This window comes from Coloeus monedula, assembly GCF_965178545.1.
Source record: "Coloeus monedula genome assembly, chromosome: 21".
Lineage (NCBI taxonomy): Eukaryota > Metazoa > Chordata > Aves > Passeriformes > Corvidae > Coloeus > Coloeus monedula.
The window spans coordinates 8,881,865-8,903,967 of record NC_138801.1 but is presented as its reverse complement, the minus strand read 5'-3'; the positions used below and the strand labels follow the sequence as shown (position 1 = coordinate 8,903,967).

Sequence of the window (22,103 nt, the reverse complement as noted above, 5' to 3'; positions counted from 1 at the left end):
CCCCCCTCGTCCTCCTCCCTCTTCCCTCCGCCCTCCGCATCCCTGCGCCGCCACCCGCAGCCTCGCCCGGCCGTGCGCGCCTCGGGGTGCCCCCCCCATACCCCCCCTCCAGCCGCTGCGCCGCCCCCCCCCGGCACGGAGACATGGCCCCCATCGGACTCAAGGCTGTGGTGGGAGAGAGTAAGATCCGCGCCCCCCCTCCCCTCTCCCCGCGGGGTTTGGGGGGTGGGGGGGCAGCGCGGGGAAGCCGCGGGGGCGGGGGGTCGGAGCGGCCCGGCCGGGGGTGGGGGGGATGCTGCGGATGCGCAATACGGACCCTCGGGGGGGAGCGGGGGGGACACACGGCCACGCGGGACACCCCCGTGGGGACACGCTGGCGCTGTGGGCTAGGGGGGGGTCGGAGGTGCTGTCACCTTCCGGGGTTTATTTGTTTAATTTTTGCGGGTGTCCGGGGCTTTTTCTGCAGTGCTGGGGCGGGGGGGGATTGGTGACGGGGCGACGGTGGAAAAGCGGGGGGGGGGGGGGACCAGGGAAGCCAGAGACCCTCGAACCCCCCACGGTTTTATCCCCCCTCGGCCCCCGTGGTCCCCAATCTCCTAAAGGGCCGAGGGGCCTTCCCCCCACGGGAGGCTGAGCCCCGGGGGGGGGCACAGAGGGGTGCAGACCCCCCCAAACCCTCCCCCAGCGCAGTGCCAGGCCGGGCCCTCCCGCTTTGTCTGCAGCGAATCCCGCTCAAACGCTGCTTTGTATTTTCATTATTATTATTATTATTATTATTATTATTTCTATTATTATTATTATTATTTCCCCGGATGCGCCTTTCCTCTCCCAGTTGGGGGTGTCCCTGTGTGTCCCCCTCATCCCCGGGCATCCCTTGCCCGCGGGGGTCCCGCTCCCCCGCGCTATTCCCGGCCGGGAATATTCCTGGGAGCCGCGGGCGGGGGCACGGCACCATCGTCCCCGGCTCCGCTTCCTCCTTCCCGGCTGTTGCAAGGCGATATTTTCCCGGGGGGGGAGCAGGGGGGGGGGGGTTTGTTCTCCAAAACACCCGAGGCTGGACGAGGAAGGAGGGGCGCTGCTTTCCCCGGGGGCGAAATTAAGGCGGAAAAACTCCGCATGATATATTAAAAAAAAAAAAAGAGGGGAAAAAAAAGAAGAAAATGAAAGGGCAGGAACCGGTGGGAACTTCCCCCCGCAGCCATGAGCCTTCCTCCTCCTCCTCCTCCTCCTCCTCCTCCTCCTCCTCCCCGCCTCTCGCAGGGTTTATTTCCGTGGCACCGTGGCCGGCCGCGGCCGGATCTTGGTGTTTTTTTGGGTTTTTTTGGTGATTTTGGGGGTGTTCTTGGCGTGCCAGCCGTGCCCGTGGCCGTCCCCCCGCCCTCCCGCGCCCGCTGCAGATGGCGCGGCCGGGGCTGGTGGTGTGATCGGGTGGGTGGTGATGGCGAGGGGGGGAAATCGGGGGGGATTCCCGTGGATTGATGGCCCTGCTGCCCTCCCGACATCATGAGGGGGGGCTGCGCCATCCCCCCGCCCACCCCAAGGTGCTGCAGCGAGGAGAGAGCCCAAAATGGAAGGGGAAAAAGGCAGGGAAATGTCCCGGTGTTTGTCTGCTGCAGGATGAGCGCTGGGGAGGGGGGGGGGGGGTTGGCTCTGGGGCTTTGCTGGGGTTTATTTGGAGTGGGGACAGGGGCAGCCCCCAGCCCGGTGGGATGCAGGGAGGGGGGTTTGGTGCCCACGCACCCCCTCCCCTGGCAGTGCCACATGCGGTGCCCTCGCCGGAGAGGGGACAGAGCCCAGCGCCACTGCGTGTCCCTTATTTCCATTCATTGTCTCTGCGCCGGAATAGAGAGAGCACAGACACACACACAGACACGCAGAGAGAGGTTCGAGGCAGCAGCAGGGAAATCTGACTCAATCCTCCCCTTCAGGGTTTAGTGACAAACCGCTCCGTTCTTCCCTGAAAAACATCATTCCCGACTGAAAATGATAATGTGGAGCCGGGCAGCAGCGCCGGAGCGGGGCTGGCGGGGGAGCGTGGGTGGCTGCAGGGGGGGAGCGGGGTTTGTGCAGGCAGAATGCTGCAGAGGAGCGAGGGGTGGCACCGGGGGAAGCACCCTCGGGTCCAGCCCTCCCCCAGAGTTGGGAGCAGCCCGCAGGGTCCCCAAACCCCCTGTCCGTGGGCACCGCTGCGGCTGGCAGGAGATCTCCTGGGCTGCACCAGCCTGCCCTGGGGCTGGCACTCCCTGGAGGTTTTTCTTCGGGAAAAGCAGGAGCAAGAGGGTCAAGCTCGGGGCTGACCCCGAGGCAGGACCTCTCCTCTGAGCTCGTTCTCCAGGAGGGAGGGAAGGATGGATGGGGAGGATGAGGAGCATGCTGCCGCGTTGCCATGGCTCGCTCCGCCAGCCCCCCCTCCCGAGCTGCATTCTGCCCTGGCTTCCCTCCAGACCCGGATTATTCCTCTGACCAGCTGGTGCCATAACAAGACGGGGTTTGGAGGCCTCTGAGGAGGTGGGAGGCAGTGGGCAGGAGGTGAGGTGGGCCAGGGCTGCAGGAGGAGAAGGGCAGAGGTGGATTGTCACCCCCCAGAGCTGTGGGGTGTGTGCTGAGGGGTGTCCCTGCACCTTCCCGAGGTATCCAGCGGCGGTGGCTGCGTCCTCCTGGACGTGCTGTCATCTGGGCAGGGTTGGAGCTGAGTGTGCTCGTCCCCAGAGGTGATGCCTGAGGACCAGGTCCTCCTGCTGTGGTTTGTGTTCCCTCTGTGTCCCCTCCCAGGGAGCCCCGCTGGAGAACTGGCCCTGCTGCTCTGGTGCTGGTTGGGAAAATCTCACCTGAGAGTGGTAGCTCTGAGGACACCCATCCCCAAATCTTCACCTGACCCCCACCACATGGACACCCATCCCCGAATCTTCACCTGACCCCCACCACATGGACATCCCTCCCATCCTCCTGTGCCCCTTGCATCTTCTCAGGGCCACCTGCCCCGAGCTTCGCCTGCCCAGCCCGGTGTTGGCTGTCCTGCAGCAGCCTGCAGTGGAGAGGAGGAGGAGGAGGCTGGTTTTACTTCACTGACCTGTCAGCAGCAAGGAGAGACGGGCCCTGCTGCAGGGGTGACACCTGTGCAGCGCCTGCTGGCACAGGACATGGAGCTGGAGCATATGGATGTGATTCCATGCTGGATCCAGAGATCCCTGTGCCCCTTCAGCCGTTCCCAAAGGCTCCTTTCTCTCCCGCTGCTGTCCCGGGCAGCTGGGAGAATCAGAGGAGCCCTGGGATAAGGAAGCATCTTGCAGAGACAGCAAGAAAACACCTTTGCCCCAGGCTACCAGGTGATCTTCCCACACCTGCTCAGCCTCCCCCAGAGCTGGCCTGTGCCCGGTGCCTCCTGCCAGGGCCGTGCCCGGGAGCCCCACGGCCAAATCCTGCCTGGACAAGGTCTGACAGCGCCCACGTGCAGCACTCCCTGCCCAGTGTCACTCATGTCCCCAGCTGGGCCTCTCCAGGGTCCAGCCCTGCCTGGTGGTGACTCAGGGGCTTGGGTTGTGCTGCACCTGCAGGGACAGGGAGGTGGCAGGGGCAGGGCTGGTACCTGCTGGTACCTGACTCACCCCGGCTGTTTGGGGCACCTTGCAGCTGCCCCCAGCTCCTGCTGAGGGCACAGGGAGCCTTGGAGGGTCAGGTGCTGCTCGTGGAGGATGTTCTGAGCCCACCTCAGTGCCCAGGGGACACGGCTGCCCCGTGCCAGGCCTGGCAAGGGCTGTGCCAGGCAGAGAGGAAGAGGAGGCAGCGAAGGGCACAGGGGCCATTGAGGGGTGCACGTGGCATCCTCCTGCCTGCACAGGGCACAGCCTGCTGCAGAAGGGGATGGGTGAGGAGCAGGAGGTCTCTGCACCCTGAATGGGAGTAAACCTTGAATCCAGTGGCTCCCTGGGCAGCCCATCCTCGCAATTCCCACCTTCCAGGAGCCCCCGTGGTGCCACCAGCCTGCTGTGTGACTACAGGAATGGGCAAAGCCTCTGCTGGGGCTGTGGCTCTGTCACCAGGCTCTGTCTCACCTCCGGTGTTGGCCAAAAAGTTGGAAAAGCTTGAAAAAATCATTGTAAAATTCAGCGTTCACCATCCCAGGCGCTGCAGAACAATTTCAGTCTCTGGACCACAGCCTGCACCAGGGGCTGAGAAACTCCTGCCCTTGTGTGACCATGGAAGGTGACCAAGAGTGACAAACCTCAGTTTGGCAGGACTGCATCCCCTCAGCAGGGTCTGCACGTCTGAGGAGGTTTAAAAAAATCCACCAGTGGAGAGAATTCAGAGTCTTTCCCTCTTAACAAGAAAAGAAAAAATGAGCTCTGTGTCTGATTCCTCCACACCTCTTGGAGAAAATGTCCCAGGAGAGATTCCCTCCTCCTTCCCACAAAATCAACACCTTTCAGAGGAGAATCGTCGCCATCACATGGCTTTTGGTCGCACGCTGAGGAGCAGATGCTGCTCCCTCCAACTCACGGTGCGGGGAAGGAGCTTGGCTCTGGAGAGTGCAAAAATAGAGCAGGGCTGAAGGTGCTTTAATCTGTGGGCTCAGGGTGTGAGGAAACCTGGGAATGTGCACGCAGGAACACGGGAATGTGCGCACACCTGCTGGCACCTGGGCTAGAGGGCCTTTTGCGGAGCCCATCAGATGGTTTGACCCTGGGTCAGGGAGCAGCAGGGATCACTCAGCCACGTGCCAGCTGCCCTCCAGCCTGTCCTGGTGTCCCCGAGGCCACAGGAGCCTGGCCCAGCCTGGATTCCCACCAAAGAACCCCAATTTGTTGGTGTTTTGCTCCGTTTTGGTTCAAGGCACACAAGAACCAGCTCGGAACGTCATGGCCACACGTGTGGGAGCGTGAGGGTCACCTCCCCTCGGGAATGCTGTGACAGCCTGTGTGTGCTGTCCTGCTCAAGGACAGCTCTGGGCTTCTCCTGGCACTGAAACACCACCAGCACCACAGCCAGGGACAGCATCTGCTGGGATGGAGCAGGAGGACAGGTGCTGGTGAAGGGTGGTGATGCCTTCAGCAGGGACCTGAGGGGCTGCGGGTTGTTGCTTCTGCTGGCACAGGGAAACTCTGCTCAACCCCCAGATCCTTGTGCAGGCTCAAGGAAATTGTCTGGAGTTACCACAGAATATCCTGAGCTGGAATGTCCCTCAAGGATCATCAAAGTTCAGCTCCTGTCCCTGCACAGGACACCCCAACAATCCCAGCCTGTGCCTGATCCCGCAGTGGAAAGCTGAATTTTCCTGTTTCTCCAGGGCACTCGGAGGGTTCACGGGTGTGATCACGTGTGTCATTTCCCTTTTTCACTTCTGGCTGTGTTCCTTGACTTCTACAGAGTTCAAGACCTCCAGGTCTCCATCCTCCTCCTCCCCAGGCTGTGCAGCTTTCCCAGGGCTTTGCCCAGCAGGGATAAATGTGGGCATCCTCCACGAGAGCAGTGCAAACAGGAAAAGGAGGAATTAAACACAGGTTACTGATGACTGGGACTAATCCCTGGATTCCTGGGGGACGAATGTGTCCTCCAGGAAGGCTGAGGGCTTCCAGGTGGGCATAGTCCAGCAGGAAAAATGGGTGTTCAGGACTTGGGCTGCTGAAGGGGAGGTGTTTAGGACTTGTTTGGGTTATGGGCACAGCGGTGTCCAGACTCAGATCATCCCTGGATGGTTCTTGGATGTGCTGAGGGACAGCAGCTGGGCTTCGTCCCCTCTCGGTGATTCTCCATCTGCTGGGTGGTGTTGGTGGCCATGGAGGGCCCTCCTGCCACCCTCTGGGCTGTTGGAGGTGGGGATGGCACAGTGGCACCTGAAGAGCCCCGGCTGGGGACGTTTGGAGGTGGGGACGTGCTCCACTCGGTCCAGCCGTGCTTGGATCAGGGTAACATTCACACTGGCTTGAGCAATTAGTTAATGAACCAGCACAAAAGCAGTTGCCAGGCCAACCCAAAGCCAAACGTGTCCGTCTGGGAGATGCAGCCTGACAGCTTTTTAGGAGAAGTGGGACTCCAGCAAACCTCGCCGTGGATTTGTGATCCGGCTCTCCGGAGCTGCCCCGAGATTTGGGATTGCAGGGTGTGTGAGGGGAGTGAAAAACCCACGGTTGGGATCAATTCCTGCCCATCCATAAAGCAGCTCCATCTTCCTGTGCCACATCAGGCGAGGTCCCGGGATGTGGCAGCCAAGGAAGCGTTTCTGAGCAGCAGGAATTTGGGTTTGGCCGTCGTTGCTGGCACTGGGGTCAGCACAGCAGCTGGAGTGTCCCTGGCTGCAGCATTGCCACCATCCTGGTGTCCCAGCGTGGGGTGGTGGCCAGGACAAGGCTTTACCACTTCCACTGGAGAGGTCAGGGCTGCTCATCAGCTTCCAGGCCTGTTCTGATGGGTAATGGGTTTGGGGAACCCCAAAATGGGTCTGTCACCTGGGGCATCCCAAAATGAGTGCATCTCTTGGGGCATCCCAAAAAGGGTCCATGTCTTGGGGAACCCCAAAAAGGGTCCATCTCTCGGGGATGCTGCTGTGTTGGTGCAGGCACCAGCCATGGCAGGGATGCTCTGTCCTTCCCCAAATCCCGTTGGACACATGGGGCTGGTTCTGTGTCCATGACCAGGGTGGGACTGGGCAAAGGCCAGGGTACAAATAACGTGGGATAAACCTCTTGGAGGGATGGATGGGCTCAAGTCCTACTAGGCCAGCGTGTCACCCGCTTGGAAATGATGTCCATACCTTGTGTCACCCTGAGAACGAGCCTGGCTGCTGGTGGTGGGCTGGATCTCCAACGTGTCACCTTCCTGGTGGCACTTTTAGGGCCATATTGCTCCAGAGGTTCTCCATCCACAGCCCTGTCCATGGCTCTGATGCTGGAGGAGGATCCAGAGCTGTCTGTGTTCCCTGTTCCTGGGGGAAATTGTGGTTAAAATTCTGCAGCCTGAAGGAAGCAGATGTGACGTGGTGGGTCCAGACAAGCCAAGGGTTGGGGGTACTGCATGAGAGGCTCATATGGATTTTTTTTTCCTCTGAAACCTGGTTTTATCTCCAAGATGAAAAACTTGGCTGTGAACGTCACCCACTGATGTCAGACCCCAAAAACTCTGGCTGGCCAGATGTTTGAGGACATGGACAGCAGCATCTGGCCTGCTGATGTGGAATGGGACAGCACCACTACCGGGAGGGGACTGGGCATGACTTGAGGACCTTGGGACCTCCATTTCCCCTGGGAGTCCAGAGCACTCTTCCCTAGGCTGGGGTTTAATGGCTGTTGCAGGGACACCCCACAGGGGAAGTTTGTGGCCACTTCTCCCTGAATGTGGCCCCAGTCTCCAGCTTTTGCTCGAGTTTGTGCCCTTTGGCAGGACCCTGGAGCTCTTTGGAGGATGCTCTGTGGATCTGCCTCTTTCCCGGCCCTGTCTGGGCTCTGAGCTGGCTCTGGCAGCCTGTGAAGAGCCAAAATTTGGAACCAGATCTGACCCATGGTCAGGGCAGGAGAGGACTTCGATGTAGGGAATGACTGTGCCTGGGGATCGGAGGACTGACACCCTAAACCCCCAAAGCTCAGAGCAATCACCCTCTGAGGTGCCCAGTTCCCACTTTGGGAGGCCCATCTTGGTTCCAGGGCTGGGCTGGGATGTGGCAGCACTTTCTGCAGCCACGCAGATGCTCCCCCCCTCAGGCATCCTCGGTGCAGCCCAGCCCATCCCATCCCCCTGCAGGAGGGACACGGCGTTCCCACAAAGCCACAGCGTCCCCTGCAGCGGCTGCTGCAGCGAGGACACGCTCGGGAGGGGGCTGAGGCAGCAATTTGGGAGCCCTTTCTGGGCTCTCGTGCCCTTGGGCCCCCTTTCCTGATGGGAACACCATCCAGTTGCACCATGGCAGCTTCCCCTGGGCCACAGGATCCGATCCTCTCCTCTCCTCTCCTCTCCTCTCCTCTCCTCTCCTCTCCTCTCCTCTCCTCTCCTCTCCTCTCCTCTCCTCTCCTCTCCTCTCCTCTCCTCTCCTCTCCTCTCCTCTCCTCTCCTCTCCTCTCCTCTCCTCTCCTCTCCTCTCCTCTCCTCTCCTCTCCTCTCCTCTCCTCTCCTCTCCTCTCCTCTCCTCTCCTCTCCTCTCCTCTCTTCCCCTTTTTTTCCCTTCCCCTTTTCCCCTTTTTTTTCCCTTCCCCTCTCCCTGTCCCCAGATTTCCATTGCAGGGGTAAGAATTCTTCCTGGCTGCTGCTTTTTCCCGGCCCCTTCCATGGTGCACCCCTGTGGCCCCCTGTGTTTATTGGGATGGAGCTGATGCGATGGGATGGGATGGGATGGGATGGGATGGGATGATGGAGCCTCAGAGCTGCCATGTAAACAGTGCTGTTGTTGCTGGGTCCTGGCTCCGGGGCAGGAGCCAAATGTGAGTAATGGCAGGAAGGGCAGGGAGGCGCTGGCATCGCTCCTTCCCGAGTCAGGGACGGAGCCCTGGGGTGCACGGGCAGCCCTCGCTGCCAGCTGCTGCCCACAGGGGACAGTTCCTGGTGCGTTTGATGGATGCAGGTGGGCAGCACGCGTGGGCACAGGCAGCAGCTTTGCCTGCCCAGTTCAGGTAGCCTCCATGCCCCCTTTCCCAGCCTGGAGCTGCCCTGCACCCCCTGGCCCCATGGAGAGGCCGAAGGATGTGACCAAGGGCAGGAAGGACCCCGAGTGCAAGCCCTGTGTCCTTCTGGGGCTGCCCCCAGGCTGGGAAAGGAGCTGGATGGATGTGCAGTGGCAGGAATGGTGTTTGGGAATGGCTGTTTTCTCCAGGTTTTGCAGCAGGACAGACAGACAGCGACGCTCAGAGGCTCCTGTTTTATCCCTGCTGGCACCAGTGCCAGCTCTGGACCCTGCTGAGCTTTACCCAGGGAACCAGCACCCACAGGGAAGGGTCCCAGGGCTGAGGCCACCAGGGTGACACCCTCACACCTCTGGTTTGTGATTAGGGACATTCCTTAACTGGCTTTTTATTGGGCATTTCCATCCCCATCCCTGGGACCAGGGGCTCAGAGCAAAGCCCTGCAGGGATGAAATCCAGGGGAAAATGCTCTGTGAGGATATGGCATGGACTCTTCCTGAGGCTCAGCTCTGCGAGGGACAGTGATTCACACACCAGGGTCAAAGCAGACCTGCAGGGTTTGGGGAGCACCTTGCTCCCCCAAAACAGATGTTTAGGCAGGAGGGCAAGGCTTGAACCCCCCTTCCTACAACCTGACCCCAAAGGTGACGTCTCTGTCCCACTGCCACTTCCTCATGTCCCTGAACCTGCATCTCACAGGGAGCTGGCCCGGGGTAGGAGCAGGGGAATTTTGGGTGGGGGGCTCCCAGGGGTGCTGCTGTCCTGCCTGGTTGCATAAGCCCAGCAGCCACGGGAGGTGAAATGGGATTGTGAGGGATTACAAGGAACAGGCTCAGGCCGCTGGATTCTTGTTTCTAAAAGGAGCTCTTAAGCTGCTGTTGTTTTTCCAGCACTTTGGATTAGGGCTGAACCTCAGGGGGCAGCCTCCAGGCTCCCCAAAGGGACCCCCCAACCAGCCCATGCTCCCCACCAGCCTGGGGTCTGTCTGTGAGTGCCAAGCATGAGAGAAAAACAGGGCTGGGGGGTGACTACCCTTCCCTGGGTACCCCAAAACCAGCCCCATCCCCTCCTTCATCCCCAGTGAGGCACGGGGTGAGGGGGGCTCAGCGTGACCCTGCACATGGGTGGGGGTGTGGTGCCCCCAGTGCAGCCCCTGGGGTGCTGTAGGAGGGACACTGGAGTCTCACCCTTGCCCATATCCCCTTTCTTCCAGAGATTATGCACGATGTGATCCGGAAGGTGAAGAAGAAGGGGGAATGGAAGGTGAGCACCAAAACCGGGGTGGGGCCAGGAGAGGAGGAGGAGGGGAGGAAGCAGGGAAGGGGGCAGGTGTGGGCAGGGTGGGGAAGGGGAGGGGAAGGGCAGGACGTGTGTTCCCAGCTCCCAGGGAGCTCCCAGGGCGCTCACAGGGCGCTCACAGGGCGCTCACCTGTCCCCAGGTGCTGGTGGTGGACCAGCTGAGCATGCGCATGCTCTCGTCCTGCTGCAAGATGACCGACATCATGACAGAGGGCATCACCAGTGAGTACCCCCTCCCTGCCTCCCACATGCCCTGCAGGAAGGGCCAAATCTCCCTCAGCACCAGGGCACCCGCAAAGGCATCTCCAGGCTGGCACGGGGCGGTTGGCACAGCCCCCACCCTGCCCTGTCCCACTTGGGATGGAGCCACCCCAGCTCCCAGCGCCCATGGCCAGCTCCTGCTGCCAGGCTGGAGTTCCACAGGTCCCTCCTTGCCTGCTGGGGCTGGAGCAGCCAGAACACTTTGTCTCCTGACACTCCTTCAGTTCGAGGAGGGGACCAGGTGTTGGTTTTTATCAGCCCAATAATTAAACAGCTCCTGCAACACTTGGGAAGGAGAAGGAAACTTCAGGCTGGGTCGTGGGAGGTGTTGGGGACAGTGGGTACAGCCAGAGCTTCAGCTCCAGGTGGTCTCCTCTGTCAGGGAGATGTGAGGATGAACCCAGGGAACAGCAGCACAGGAGCACGGACAGATCCATGGCCCCTGGCCAGGTGCTCGCACCCTCAGCTCCAGCAGGGACCACGGGGCTGGGATGGGGTGGGCAGGGGTTCCCCAACTCCTGGGTGGGCAGGGATGAGTGGCTGGGGGGGTTTTGGACATGGAGGGGTTGGCAGGGCTGGTCTTGGGCTGCCATTGGGTGTCCAACAGCCCTGCATGGCTGAGTGCCCTGCCCTCACCCTCCCTGCCATGATCCCTGCATCCCTGCTTTTCCCCCCAAGTTGTGGAAGACATCAACAAGCGCCGGGAGCCGCTGCCCAGCCTGGAGGCCGTGTACCTCATCACCCCCTCCGAGAAGGTGAGCACGCTGTGGGACACAGGGACAGGGCCTCTGGCTGGGGTGAGATGCTGGGGCGGGCAGCTGTGCCCATGGGAAGCATCCTGGCTCCAGTGAGGCTGCCAGGGTGGTGGGATGGAGGTGCAGAGCTTGCCCCCAGTGCCATCCTGCCCAGCCCAGCTGCTCCCTCTCTCTTGCAGTCCATCCACTCCCTCATCAACGACTTCAAGGATCCCCCCACCTCCAAGTACAGAGCTGCCCACGTCTTCTTCACTGACTGTGAGTACCCGGAGGGCAGGGACAGTCGCTGAAACGGTGCCAGCAGGTGGGGAGGGATTTGGGATGGAGAGATGCTGAGCACCACCCTCCTCCTCCCCTCGCAGCCTGTCCCGACGCCCTCTTCAACGAGCTGGTGAAATCCCGCGCTGCCAAGGTCATCAAAACCCTGACGGAGATCAACATTGCCTTCCTCCCTTCCGAGTCCCAGGTGAGCTTGGGCTGGGGTGGGACAGGGGCTGGGACAGCTTGGGGGGGGCTCCAGGTCCCTCTGCAGCCCCTCAGGGTTTGTGTTACAGCCTTGCACCCCCAGCTGGCTCAGCCCTTCCTCCCTGTCTCCTGAGATTACTGCCCAGGCTGATCCTGAGGGGGATTTAGCGGGTGCTGTGCCTTGGCCCCGTGCCCACAGCTGCACTGGTCAGCTCTGCCACCAGCACAGCCACCAGCCAGGGGCACCAGGGAGCTGGCCCCGGGCCATCTGCTGCTGCTGGGGACAAAGGGACCAGGGGGCAGACAGTGCCAGACCTGCTTGGTGCCATTAACCCTTCAGTCCTCAGCATTCCTAGGGAGCAACCTCTTGGCGTCTTCATGTGCAGCCAAAATGGCTGCTGGTTTTTACTGGGGGCACAGCTGGTGTGTTTCTGCTTGTCCCCAGGTCTCTGGTTCCCTGCCTGAGAGCGGGTGACTGCTGAGGGCAAGGGTCTTCTGCCTCCTCTGCTCACCTGGGATAGGGATCCTACCATGGAGCTGGAGCTGGGGTCCAGGGGGCTGGAAATTCTGAGGGATGTCCCAAGCATCACTGAGCTCCAGCTCCCTGGTCCCAGGCTTGGCTGGGTCCATCTGGGGATGAATCTGGTTTCCAAATCCCGCTGGGGTGGGGCTGCTCTCCTGCAGACATCCCCCTCTGACCTCCCTCCCACTGCACCCCCAGGTTTATTCTCTGGATTCGGCCGACTCCTTCCAAAGCTTTTACAGCCCCCACAAGGCCCAGATGAAGAACCCGATCCTGGAGCGCCTGGCAGAGCAGATTGCCACGCTCTGTGCCACCCTGAAGGAGTACCCGGCTGTGCGGTACCGCGGGTAAGGCCAGGGTGGGCATCACAGGCCATGCCGTGATGGTCAGGGCGTGGGGGTGGACGGGGTGGTGGCATGGACAGACATCCGTGCTCAGTGTAAACAGGCCCAGACTGATGCTCTGGAGAGCTGGGGGGGTTGGGATCCTGAAATCTTAAGAGGCACCAGGCAAAGTGGAGCTTGTCGAGGAGAGGTGCAACAAAACCTCCTCAGGTCCCTCCTCTGCCACGAGCCAAGGATGTTGCACAGGGAAGCCAACATCTCCTCCCATCCCGTGCCCTGTGGGGCTGACCTGTCCCCCTGCCTCCCCCAGGGATTACAAGGACAATGCCATGCTGGCACAGCTCATCCAGGACAAGCTGGACGCCTACAAGGCTGATGACCCCACCATGGGTGAGGTGAGCGGTGCTGGCAGCCCCGGGGGAGGGTGTGGGATGTAAAGTCCCGCTCAACCTCTGCCCTGTGGCAGCCACAGACCCCGAGTGGGGACCCCAGAACAGCCCCCTGAGCACCTGTGGGGCCGAGGGAGCCCCAGCCCGGTGCTGATGGCTCTGCTGTGTCCGCAGGGTCCGGACAAGGCTCGCTCCCAGCTCCTCATCCTGGACCGTGGCTTTGACCCTGCATCCCCGGTGCTGCACGAGCTGACCTTCCAGGCCATGAGCTACGACCTGCTGCCCATCGAGAACGATGTCTACAAGTGAGTGCTGTGCTGCCATCCCCACCAGCCCTGGGACAGCCCTGAGGCCAATCCTAGAGCAGGAGTTGGGAGCTCAGCAGCCCTCCATCCGTCACGAGTCATCCACTGGGAGCCACCAGTGCTGCCAGCACTCTGGCCGGGCTGATGGGCAGGGTTGGGACAAAAAGGGCTTTACCAGCCTTCAGCCCTCGGCCCCTTGCCAACATTTAGGAGTTGAAGGGGTACAAGGAGGCAAGAGGTCAATTCCAGTTGAAATCGCTTTGCTGCTGGCACAGCCAAGAAGAGCCCTCATGTCCCCCCATGTCCCCAACCTCCCTAAACCCAGCAGCGAGGGGGCTGTGTGTGCCCTCAGCCCCATCCCCAGCCTGACATCGCTCCCCTCATCCCAGGTACGAGACGAGCGGCATCGGCGAGGCCCGGATCAAGGAGGTTCTCCTGGACGAGGACGATGACCTGTGGGTCACCTTGCGCCACAAACACATCGCCGAGGTGTCCCAGTGAGTGTCCCTGGGGTGGTTTGCTGGCTGGGTGGGATGCTGGCTTGCCATTGCCGCCCACCCCGCTGTGAGGGTCCCCTCCCCCTCACAGCTCTGCTCTCCTCCTCTCCCCAGGGAGGTGACTCGGTCCCTGAAGGAGTTCTCTTCCAGCAAGAGGATGAACACGGGTGACAAGGTGACCTGGTGCATCCACCGAGCTGGGGACGGGCTCAGCCGTGGGTTGGCACATGGTGGGGTCTCCTGGGCGCACTTCGCCGAGGAAGAAGGGTGGTCAAGTTCCTGGTGGGGAGTGGCAGGGAGTGCCAGCCCTACAGCTGGGGCTGGAAATGGGGTGCTTTGGGAGAGCTCTGCACCCAGGGATCAGTTTGTCCCCTGCACAGAGTCTGTGCACCTCCCACAGCAGCTGCTCTGTCCCCATTCCCTGAGTTGGTGGCGGGGAGGGGACCCTGGTGGCAGTAGGATGTAAAAGTGGCCAGGGCTGAAAGGACCATCTGAGCCCCAGCCAGGCACATGGGGATCCTGGAGGAAGATCCTCAGGGGATTTCTCCCCACTACACCCCAGGCTGCAGAGCTGCAGACCCCCACTGCCTCTCCTCTTCAGTGAAGGAGGTCTGGCAGTGACACGTCAGATGTCACCAAACCCCCACGGGGGGCTCAGTGGGGACAGAAATCCTTGGCAGGGTCATCCCCTCTGTGCTGGTGGCCCCCAGGTTGCTGAGGGTGAGTGACCATGTCCCCTTCCCTCGCAGACCACCATGAGAGACCTGTCCCAGATGCTGAAGAAGATGCCGCAGTACCAGAAGGAGCTCAGCAAGGTACAGGGAGGGGACACAGTGTGTTCAGTGACCGAGCCCACCCGGGAGCAGGGGGTGGCAGCTCTCCCCTGGCCACGGCTGGTGGCACAGGGGCCCTCAGCTGCTGCCAGCACTGCAGAGGTGACCGCTCTTGTGTCCCCAGTACTCGACCCACCTGCACCTGGCTGAGGACTGCATGAAGCACTACCAGGGCACTGTGGACAAGCTGTGCCGAGTCGAGCAGGTACCAAACACCTCCTCCAGCCCCACATTCCCACAGGAACAGCAGGGGCTGCGGCTCCACCCTCCCAGGATGGAGGGGTGACGAGCACATGTCCCCTACAGGACCTGGCCATGGGCACCGATGCTGAAGGTGAGAAGATCAAAGACCCCATGAGGGCCATTGTCCCCATCCTGCTGGATGGCAACGTCAGCACCTATGACAAGATCCGCATCATCCTGCTCTACATCTTCCTGAAGAACGGTGAGGGGGACGCCCGGGCAGGGGTGGGGGTGGGCAGATGCAGGTTTGGCCAGGACGATCCAGCTGCGAAAACCCAGCCCTGCCTCCCTGACCAGCACCAGGCTGAGTGTCCTAAGGTGGCAGCAGAGGGGCTGTGTCCCCTTGGTGACACGTTCCCGAGGAGAACACCCCCTCCCTGTTGCATTCCCAGGAATCACCGAGGAGAACCTGAACAAGCTGATCCAGCATGCCCAGATCCCGGCAGAGGACAGCGAGATCATCACCAACATGGCTCACCTCGGGGTGCCCATCATCACAGACGTGAGTGTCTTCCTCCTGCTGCCCTGCCCCTCTGCCCTGGCGGTCCTGTCCCTCCCGGGGTGGCCTCGGGGGTGTCCCTGCCGTGTCTCAGGGTGTCCCTGTGCTCTCTCTGTGCCCAGTCCACGCTGCGCCGCCGGAGCAAGCCAGAGCGCAAGGAACGCATCAGCGAGCAGACCTACCAGCTGTCCCGGTGGACCCCGGTGATCAAGGACATCATGGAGGTGAGCCAGCGAGAGGACAGGGCTGGGGGACAAAGCAGGGAATTCCAGAGCCACCCAGGAAAGGAGCTTTGCTCCCAGCCCAAAGCCCGACACCTCTCTCCGAGCACTCGTCCTCCAGGCTGCTCCCTGTCCGGGATGGCAGCACGGTTGGGGTATTTTGGGAGGCTTTCCTGGCCTCACGAGCCTGCTGGCCCAGGTGGGATGCAGAGAATCACAGAATGTGCTGAGCTGGAAGGGATACCAAGGATCAGCCAGTCCAACCCCTGGCCCTGCACAGACCCCCCAACAGCCCCACCCTGGGCATCCCTGGCAGCGCTGTCCCAACGCTCCTGGAGCTCTGGCAGCCTCGAGGCCGTGCCCATTCCCTGGGGAGCCTGGGCAGTGCCCAGCAGCCTCTGGGGGAAGAACCTTTCCCTGCTCTCAGCCTGAGCCTGCCCTGGCCCAGCTCCAGCCGCTCCCTGGGTGCTGTCCCTGGCCCAGGAGCAGAGATCGGAGCTGCCCCTTCTCTTCCCCTCATGAGGAAGTTTTAGACTCCAGTGAGGTCTCCCCTCAGTCTTCATGGCCCAAACCAGGCTTGCCCAGCACCCCTGCAGTACAAATGCAGTAACAAACTGGCTGGTTGTGTGTGTGCCCCCACAGCCACCAAGGCTGGGTGGCCTTGTCACAGCCTTGCTCACGTCCCAGCTGAGCCAGGGGACTGATGTGGCTCTGTACAGCCGTGCCTGTACCCTCAGGAGCTGTCCCAGGAGCTCTGCACTTGGACAGCCCTGGGCAGTTCAGTGCTGCCTCTGCCCTCAGGCCAGCAGAGCTCCCTCAGGTCCCAAAAGCACAGAGCTTTGTCACAACCCCCACCCCGGGATGGCTTCACCCCCAGAACACCCCTCAGCCTCACGCCCGGGACAGAGGGGCCTCCCCAGGGCAGCAGCACCTCAGCAAGGACCCCCAGGTGGCACTGACCCTCGGCCACTGGTGATGCAGCAGCGGGTCCCCTGTGCTGGAGGGGGATCCCGGGGCTGAAACCTCCTGCTCCTGAGCTCCTCAGGAGGGGAATCCTGGGTGCAGCCCTCCCGAGGGGCTGTGGGGCGGGGGGCTGTGCCTGGCTCCTCGCTGACCCTGGCCCCGTGGCTCTCTGCCCTCAGGATGCCATCGATGACAAGCTGGACACCAAGCACTACCCGTACATCTCCACCCGCTCCTCCGCCTCCTTCAGCACCACTGCCGTCAGGTGGGTGCCCCTCCTGCCCTGTCCATCCCCACCCGGATCACTGTCAGCGTCCACCCAGAGGGGCTGGATCCGGCAGCAGCTCTGGGGGCTGCTCTGAGGGCATTCAGACATCCGTGCCTCAGTTTCCCCTCAGACACTTCATGTCTCCATTCCCTTGAGGCATCCCATTCCTCAGTGTCCCTCCAGACAGCCTGTGCCTCTGTATTCCTTTAGGAATCCCTTGTCTCCGTTTCCTTCAGTCATCCTGTGCCTCAGTTTCCCTTCAGGCATCCTGTATCTCAGTTTTTCTTTAGGTATCCTGTGCTCCAGTTTCCCTACAGATATCCCATGTCTCCGTTTCCCTTTAGGAATCCCACGCCTTCATTTCCCTTCAGGCATCCCGTGCCTCAGTTTCCCTTGGGGCATCCCATTCCTCAGTTTTCCTCCAGGCATCCTGTGCTTCTGTTCCCCTTTAGGAATCCCATGCCTCATTTTCCCTTCCGACTCCTGGTGCCTCAGTTTCCCTTTAGGAATCCCGTGCCTCAGTTTCCCTCCAGGCATCGTGTGCCTCAGTTTCCCTGCCTGTAACAGCGAGCAGCCACTCGTGGCTGGAGCACTGGACTTGCCCTGCTGTGGCAGCAGTGTCTGTGGGATTTAATGAAGATGTGGTGCCTCGTGCCCCTCCTTCACCCTCCTCTTCCTCTCCTCAGTGCCCGCTACGGCCACTGGCACAAGAACAAGGCCCCCGGCGAGTACCGGAGCGGCCCCCGCCTCATCATCTTCATCCTGGGCGGGGTGAGCATGAACGAGATGCGCTGCGCCTACGAGGTGACACAAGCCAGCGGCAAGTGGGAGGTGCTAATAGGTGAGTGGTGGCCCCGGGGCTGGCCCCTCCTGCTGGCTGCTCATCCCACGCTCCATCCCGCAAATTCCCGGCTCCAGAGGACTGCGGGAGCTGGAACTCTGCGGAAAGGTTTTCTCCGGACATCTGTTATCACCCCTGTGTGTCCCCTCCCCTTCCCCATGTGGGTTGCGTCACTCCAAAACATCCTCATTTTTGCTTCCATTTTCTCGTCTCCCTTGGCTGGTTTTGTCCGAGCGGGGCTGGGTGAGAGGGGAGGAGGTTTGGCAGCTTGGATTGCTCCTTGGTTTTGGGGTCATTACAGGAGGAAAAGTGCAAAATAAAGAGGGGTGCAAACAGGAACCGCGGTTTTGAGTTGCACAGGACGTGCAACAGGACATGCTCAGGGTCAGCTCCCATCTCTGCTCCCAGGGGAGCTGTTGAGGCAGGCACAGAGGACACGGTGGAAGCTCTACCAGGAGCTGTTAGGTCCCCTAAAATTCCTCCGGGAAGCACAGCTTGGATACACGCCTCACAGGGCAGAGGCAGGTGTCCTTCACCATCTCATCTGAGCCCTGCATTCTTGCCCTGGATGCCTGGTGGAGCCTGTCCCTGGCATCTCTCCTGCTCTTTGGGAGCAGCATCCCAGTCTCCACCACTCGCTGCCCCAGCTGTGTCCCCCCTGTCACCGGCCACCCATCCCAGCTCCATCCCGCCTGTCACCCACCCCATCCCGCCTCTCTCCGGGGTCCATCCCCTGCATGCGCCTCCGAAGCTCCGTCCTTCCTCTTCCTCGCCCCAAAAGCAGCTGCTGGTGGTGGTGGTGGCGCGGGGGAGCCTCAGCGCAGCCGTCAGCCCCGCTCTGTTCTCCCGCAGGTTCTACTCACATTCTCACTCCCACCAAATTTCTCATGGACCTGAGGCACCCCGACTTCAGGGACTCCACTAGGGTATCATTTGAGGATCAGGCTCCAGCAATGGAGTGAGCCAAAGAAACCAAGTAAAGGCAGCTTACTAATGAAAAAGAAACTCTTCCTCCCCGAAGGGTTTTCTTTGATTCTTCCGTTCCTCCTTTCTTTGGTTGTTGTTTTGGGGTTTGTCGGGTTCTCCGATAAGAAAATGCTTGCGGTTCCTCCGACCAGGTGGAAAAGCATCCGGCGTCGCTCCATCATCCCTCAGCCATGTCCCCTGGCCGGCTCCTTCATGCCATGAGTTCCCCCTCGCCAGGGCCAGAGGGGTCAGGGTCCTGCCTGCCCCACAGAGGCGTCCCAGGGCCGGGCAGGGGGATGAAGCTCCCGGGATGCTGCTGCAGCGGGGCTGGGGGAGAGGGGCAGCAGTGGAGACCCCAGCACTCGTCCTGGTCCGTCCCCACAGGCTGGGCACTGCTGGGAGACCCCAGCTCTGCGGTGCCTTGGGGCTGGAATCCCACTCAGCTCTCGGACCCCTTGGATAGGCAGGAGCCTCCCGACATTGCAGACCCCAAACCCTGCTCTGGGGTTTAGCTGCTGCTGGTTTCACCAGTGAGTGCCACCCTGGCATCCCCCGTGTGCTGGTCCCTGCAGTGCCAGGGTGGCTGTGGGGCTGAGCCACTGTGGGCACCGTGCTGGGGGACCCCCGAGCGAGGGGCAGCAGGAGGCGAGAGCCCTTTTCCTCCTCTCCTCCCACCCCTCGCAGCCACCTCTGTGTCCCCAGGATGCTCTGTGCAGGTTGGGGGACCTGGGGAAGGTCCCTCCGTGCCGGCTGTTCCCTGCATCCCGCACCCCTGCACCCCACCAGTGCCTCCTGCATCCCCCGTGGGTCCTGGAGCGACCCCAGTGCCACAACCCCCCTGCACAGGCACCTCCCGGCCCCCGCCTCACCCCGCCAGCTCCATCCCTCACTTCCATCCCTCCTTCTCCATCCTTTTCCCGTTCTCCCTGCCCCCACAACCTCCCCCCCGTCCCCACAGACTGCATTTCCTCGCAAGCATTTCCAGCGGTGCGGGGCCGGCGCCGCCAGGTAAGGGGGACCCGGGACAGCGGGGATGGCGGTCGGGGCGCAGCGGGGTGGTCCCAAAGCCATCGCTGATCCCCTCCCACCCCTTCTCCTCTGCTCCCACAGGGTCCACGCACATCCTCACCCCACAGAAACTGCTGGACACGCTGAAGAAACTCAATAAAACAGAGGAAGAGAGCAGCAGTTAAAAGGAAACGCTGTCACCACTCGATGCCAACCCCACGTCCCCGCTGGGCGCCCGGCCCCGGGTGCCACCCTGCACCCAGTGGGCCCAGCTTCTCTCTTGTTCTTGTGTTGACCCCCTCCTCTCCCCTCCCAGCGCCTCCCCCATCTCATTTTATCCACAGGGAGGGGATAACAGCCAAAAAAAAAAAAAAGAAAAATAATATATATATATATATATAAAGAAAATGGATGCATTGTGTTTAAGAGAAAAAGGAAAAAAAACCCAAATCTATATATTTGTAGCTGCAGCTGTGGGAAGTGCCCAGGAGCTCATTGCTGAGTACCCATCTGCCCATTGCTAGTGAATGTGGTGGGGAAATGACAGAAAACCACATTTTTTTGGGGAATGCTCCTCCTTGGGGTCTTGTGTGGATGGGAGGACAGATGGACGGACGCCCCACACCGCTCCAGCCGCTGCCCAGGCGGGCACCGGGCTGGCACCACCCTCTGTCCCATGGCTTTTGGGGTGGTGGGTGCTCCTTCCAGATGTGCACGCCAGCATCTGGATGGGAATTTGGGATGAGGGTGCAGCCAGGACACTTCACACCGTGGCAATTCCCATGTGAAAAAGGGACCAAACCGGTCAAAACTGGGAGCTGGGGCCTGTCTGCTTGCACGGCCCTGCTGCAGCCCCGCCTCCCTCTCTCTGGGAATTCCTTATATATATATATATATATATATAAAACAAAAATCTGGTTTTTATATATATATATATATATATATCTCTGTGCTATCTCTCCATGGATACCTCTCCCCATCCATCCCCACGGGAGCTCGGTCCCCGTGCCCGGCTCCGCTCGTGTCGTCCTGTGGTGAAGCGTTTCTGAGCGTGCCGTCACCCTGAGGCCCCCCCAAAAACCCTCTGGGGCTCCCTAAAACCCCTCTGGGCCCTCCCCAAAAACCCTCTGGGCCTTCCCCAAATCCCTCTGGGGCCTCCCCAACCCTCCAGGCCCCCCTCCAAACCCTCTGGACTCTGTGTATATTAATGACTGTGTCTTGTGACGTTCTTACGAGCTTGGTGTATAGTGATTTCCCCAAACCTCTGATTTGAGTTGGGTTTTTATTTGACTCCCCTGGATTGCCCCCTCTCCCCTTGCCATTAGATGCACTGCAATATTTTGGGGTCTATGGTTTTGTTCTCTTCCCCCTGAAGGCTGTGACCCCCCCTTTTCCTTCCCCAAAATTGCTCTTTCTTGCCTCGTTGGTGGTTTAGCCCCCCCCCCCCCTCCTTTTTCCTTTCCCTTCCCGTCTGCTCCTTGCCCATAAAGTTAAATATATATTTTTAGGGCAAAGGCTGTATCATTGCACTGATATTTGTTGGTTCCCCCTCGGTCTCCCAGCCCGTTTCTGTTCCTCCTTGGTTTAGCAATGCAAATGCTTCAGGATCTTGTATGTTGGACATTATTATTATTATTTTTTTTTCTGTTACAGTTATTTATATAAAAAATAATTTATCAAAAAGGAAAACTTTAAAAAAAAATAATCTAGTCTGTCTTGGAACTTGTTTACCTTGAAATTACTGGAATCTAAATGTTTGAAAGTGTTGAAGCACAAACATGTATCATCTCTGTATATCTGTTCTTCTGTACTAAAGCACTCGAGTGACTAAATAAAAGCGATCTCCATCCCTAGTGCAACTGGGGCTGTGCTGTGCTGCTCCCTCAGGGCCAGGAGAACAGGGAAAAGGCATGGGAAAATATTCCATCCGACCCCAAGGGAGGGCTCCTGGTGTGGTGATGCCAAACCTCCCCTGAGGAGTGGCTTTGGGGAAGGAGAATCAGCACACGAGTCATCCAACGGCGTTTATTTCCTTCAAAAATAGGCGATTTCTTCGTACAAAATGCCACCCCAGGGCGTTAAAAAATAGGGGATAAGGAAAAAAACCCCATCATTTGGTCCTGGCTACTGCTTTTGGGATAATTAACCACACTTCCCACACACTCCCATCACACCCTGGCTGGGCTGGGGCAAGTCACAGCTTCCAGCTTGGGGACAAACATGAGCAGAGGCAACCAGAGATGCATAAAACTTCTTTTAAATCCCCCAAACTTCTTTAAAATGCCCCAAACTTCTTTAAAATCCCCTAAAAAAGGGGGACAGACAGGCCCATTCCCAGCCCCTCTGGGCTCGTGTCAGGATCAGGCTCAGGGAGAGCTTGGACGGCTCCAGGCCTGAGTCACGCACTGATCCCACCCCCCACATGTGGGTATTTGTACAACAAATAAAAGCAAAAATAAATACATTTGACACTGGCACTTCAGGTAGGTCCTACAGATAAACACAGGCTGGGGTGTTGGGGATGGAGCAGGGCATTAGGCTGGAAAAGCTGCCCCGACCACATCGTTTTCCCTAAAGAACAGGCGTTAACTCATTAGAAACCCAGCTGGGAGGGACCAGGGGCTCTGCAAACCCCACACCTGCTTTGGTCTCAGCAGGTGGTTTTTCCTCTTCCAGCCCAGATCCCCTGAAAATCCCAGGGGGAAAAACCTCAAATCCTTCATTTTATTTGATGCTGTGGGCGGCCACATCCAGGCATGAGCAGAAAAAACCCCACAAATGCCCTAAGGGTTGTGCTGGAAATGAAAACCAGAATTTATA

At 60.0% G+C, this 22,103-nt stretch overlaps 1 protein-coding gene across 1 annotated transcript; it reads left to right on the top strand.

The window, feature by feature from the left end:
- Nucleotides 1-21,115, top strand: LOC309580998 (syntaxin-binding protein 1). Its single transcript, XM_082295357.1, has 19 exons — nucleotides 1-180; nucleotides 9,817-9,866; nucleotides 10,043-10,124; nucleotides 10,842-10,918; nucleotides 11,098-11,176; nucleotides 11,281-11,384; nucleotides 12,105-12,253; nucleotides 12,561-12,645; nucleotides 12,814-12,944; nucleotides 13,334-13,441; nucleotides 13,556-13,616; nucleotides 14,191-14,256; nucleotides 14,399-14,479; nucleotides 14,581-14,719; nucleotides 14,910-15,019; nucleotides 15,139-15,240; nucleotides 16,380-16,465; nucleotides 17,155-17,309; nucleotides 19,386-21,115. Exons 1-19 carry the CDS (start codon nucleotides 144-146, stop codon nucleotides 19,466-19,468), a joined length of 1,785 nt encoding a protein of 594 aa, XP_082151483.1. The 5' UTR covers nucleotides 1-143; the 3' UTR covers nucleotides 19,469-21,115.
- The last annotated feature ends 988 nt before the right edge of the window (nucleotides 21,116-22,103 follow it).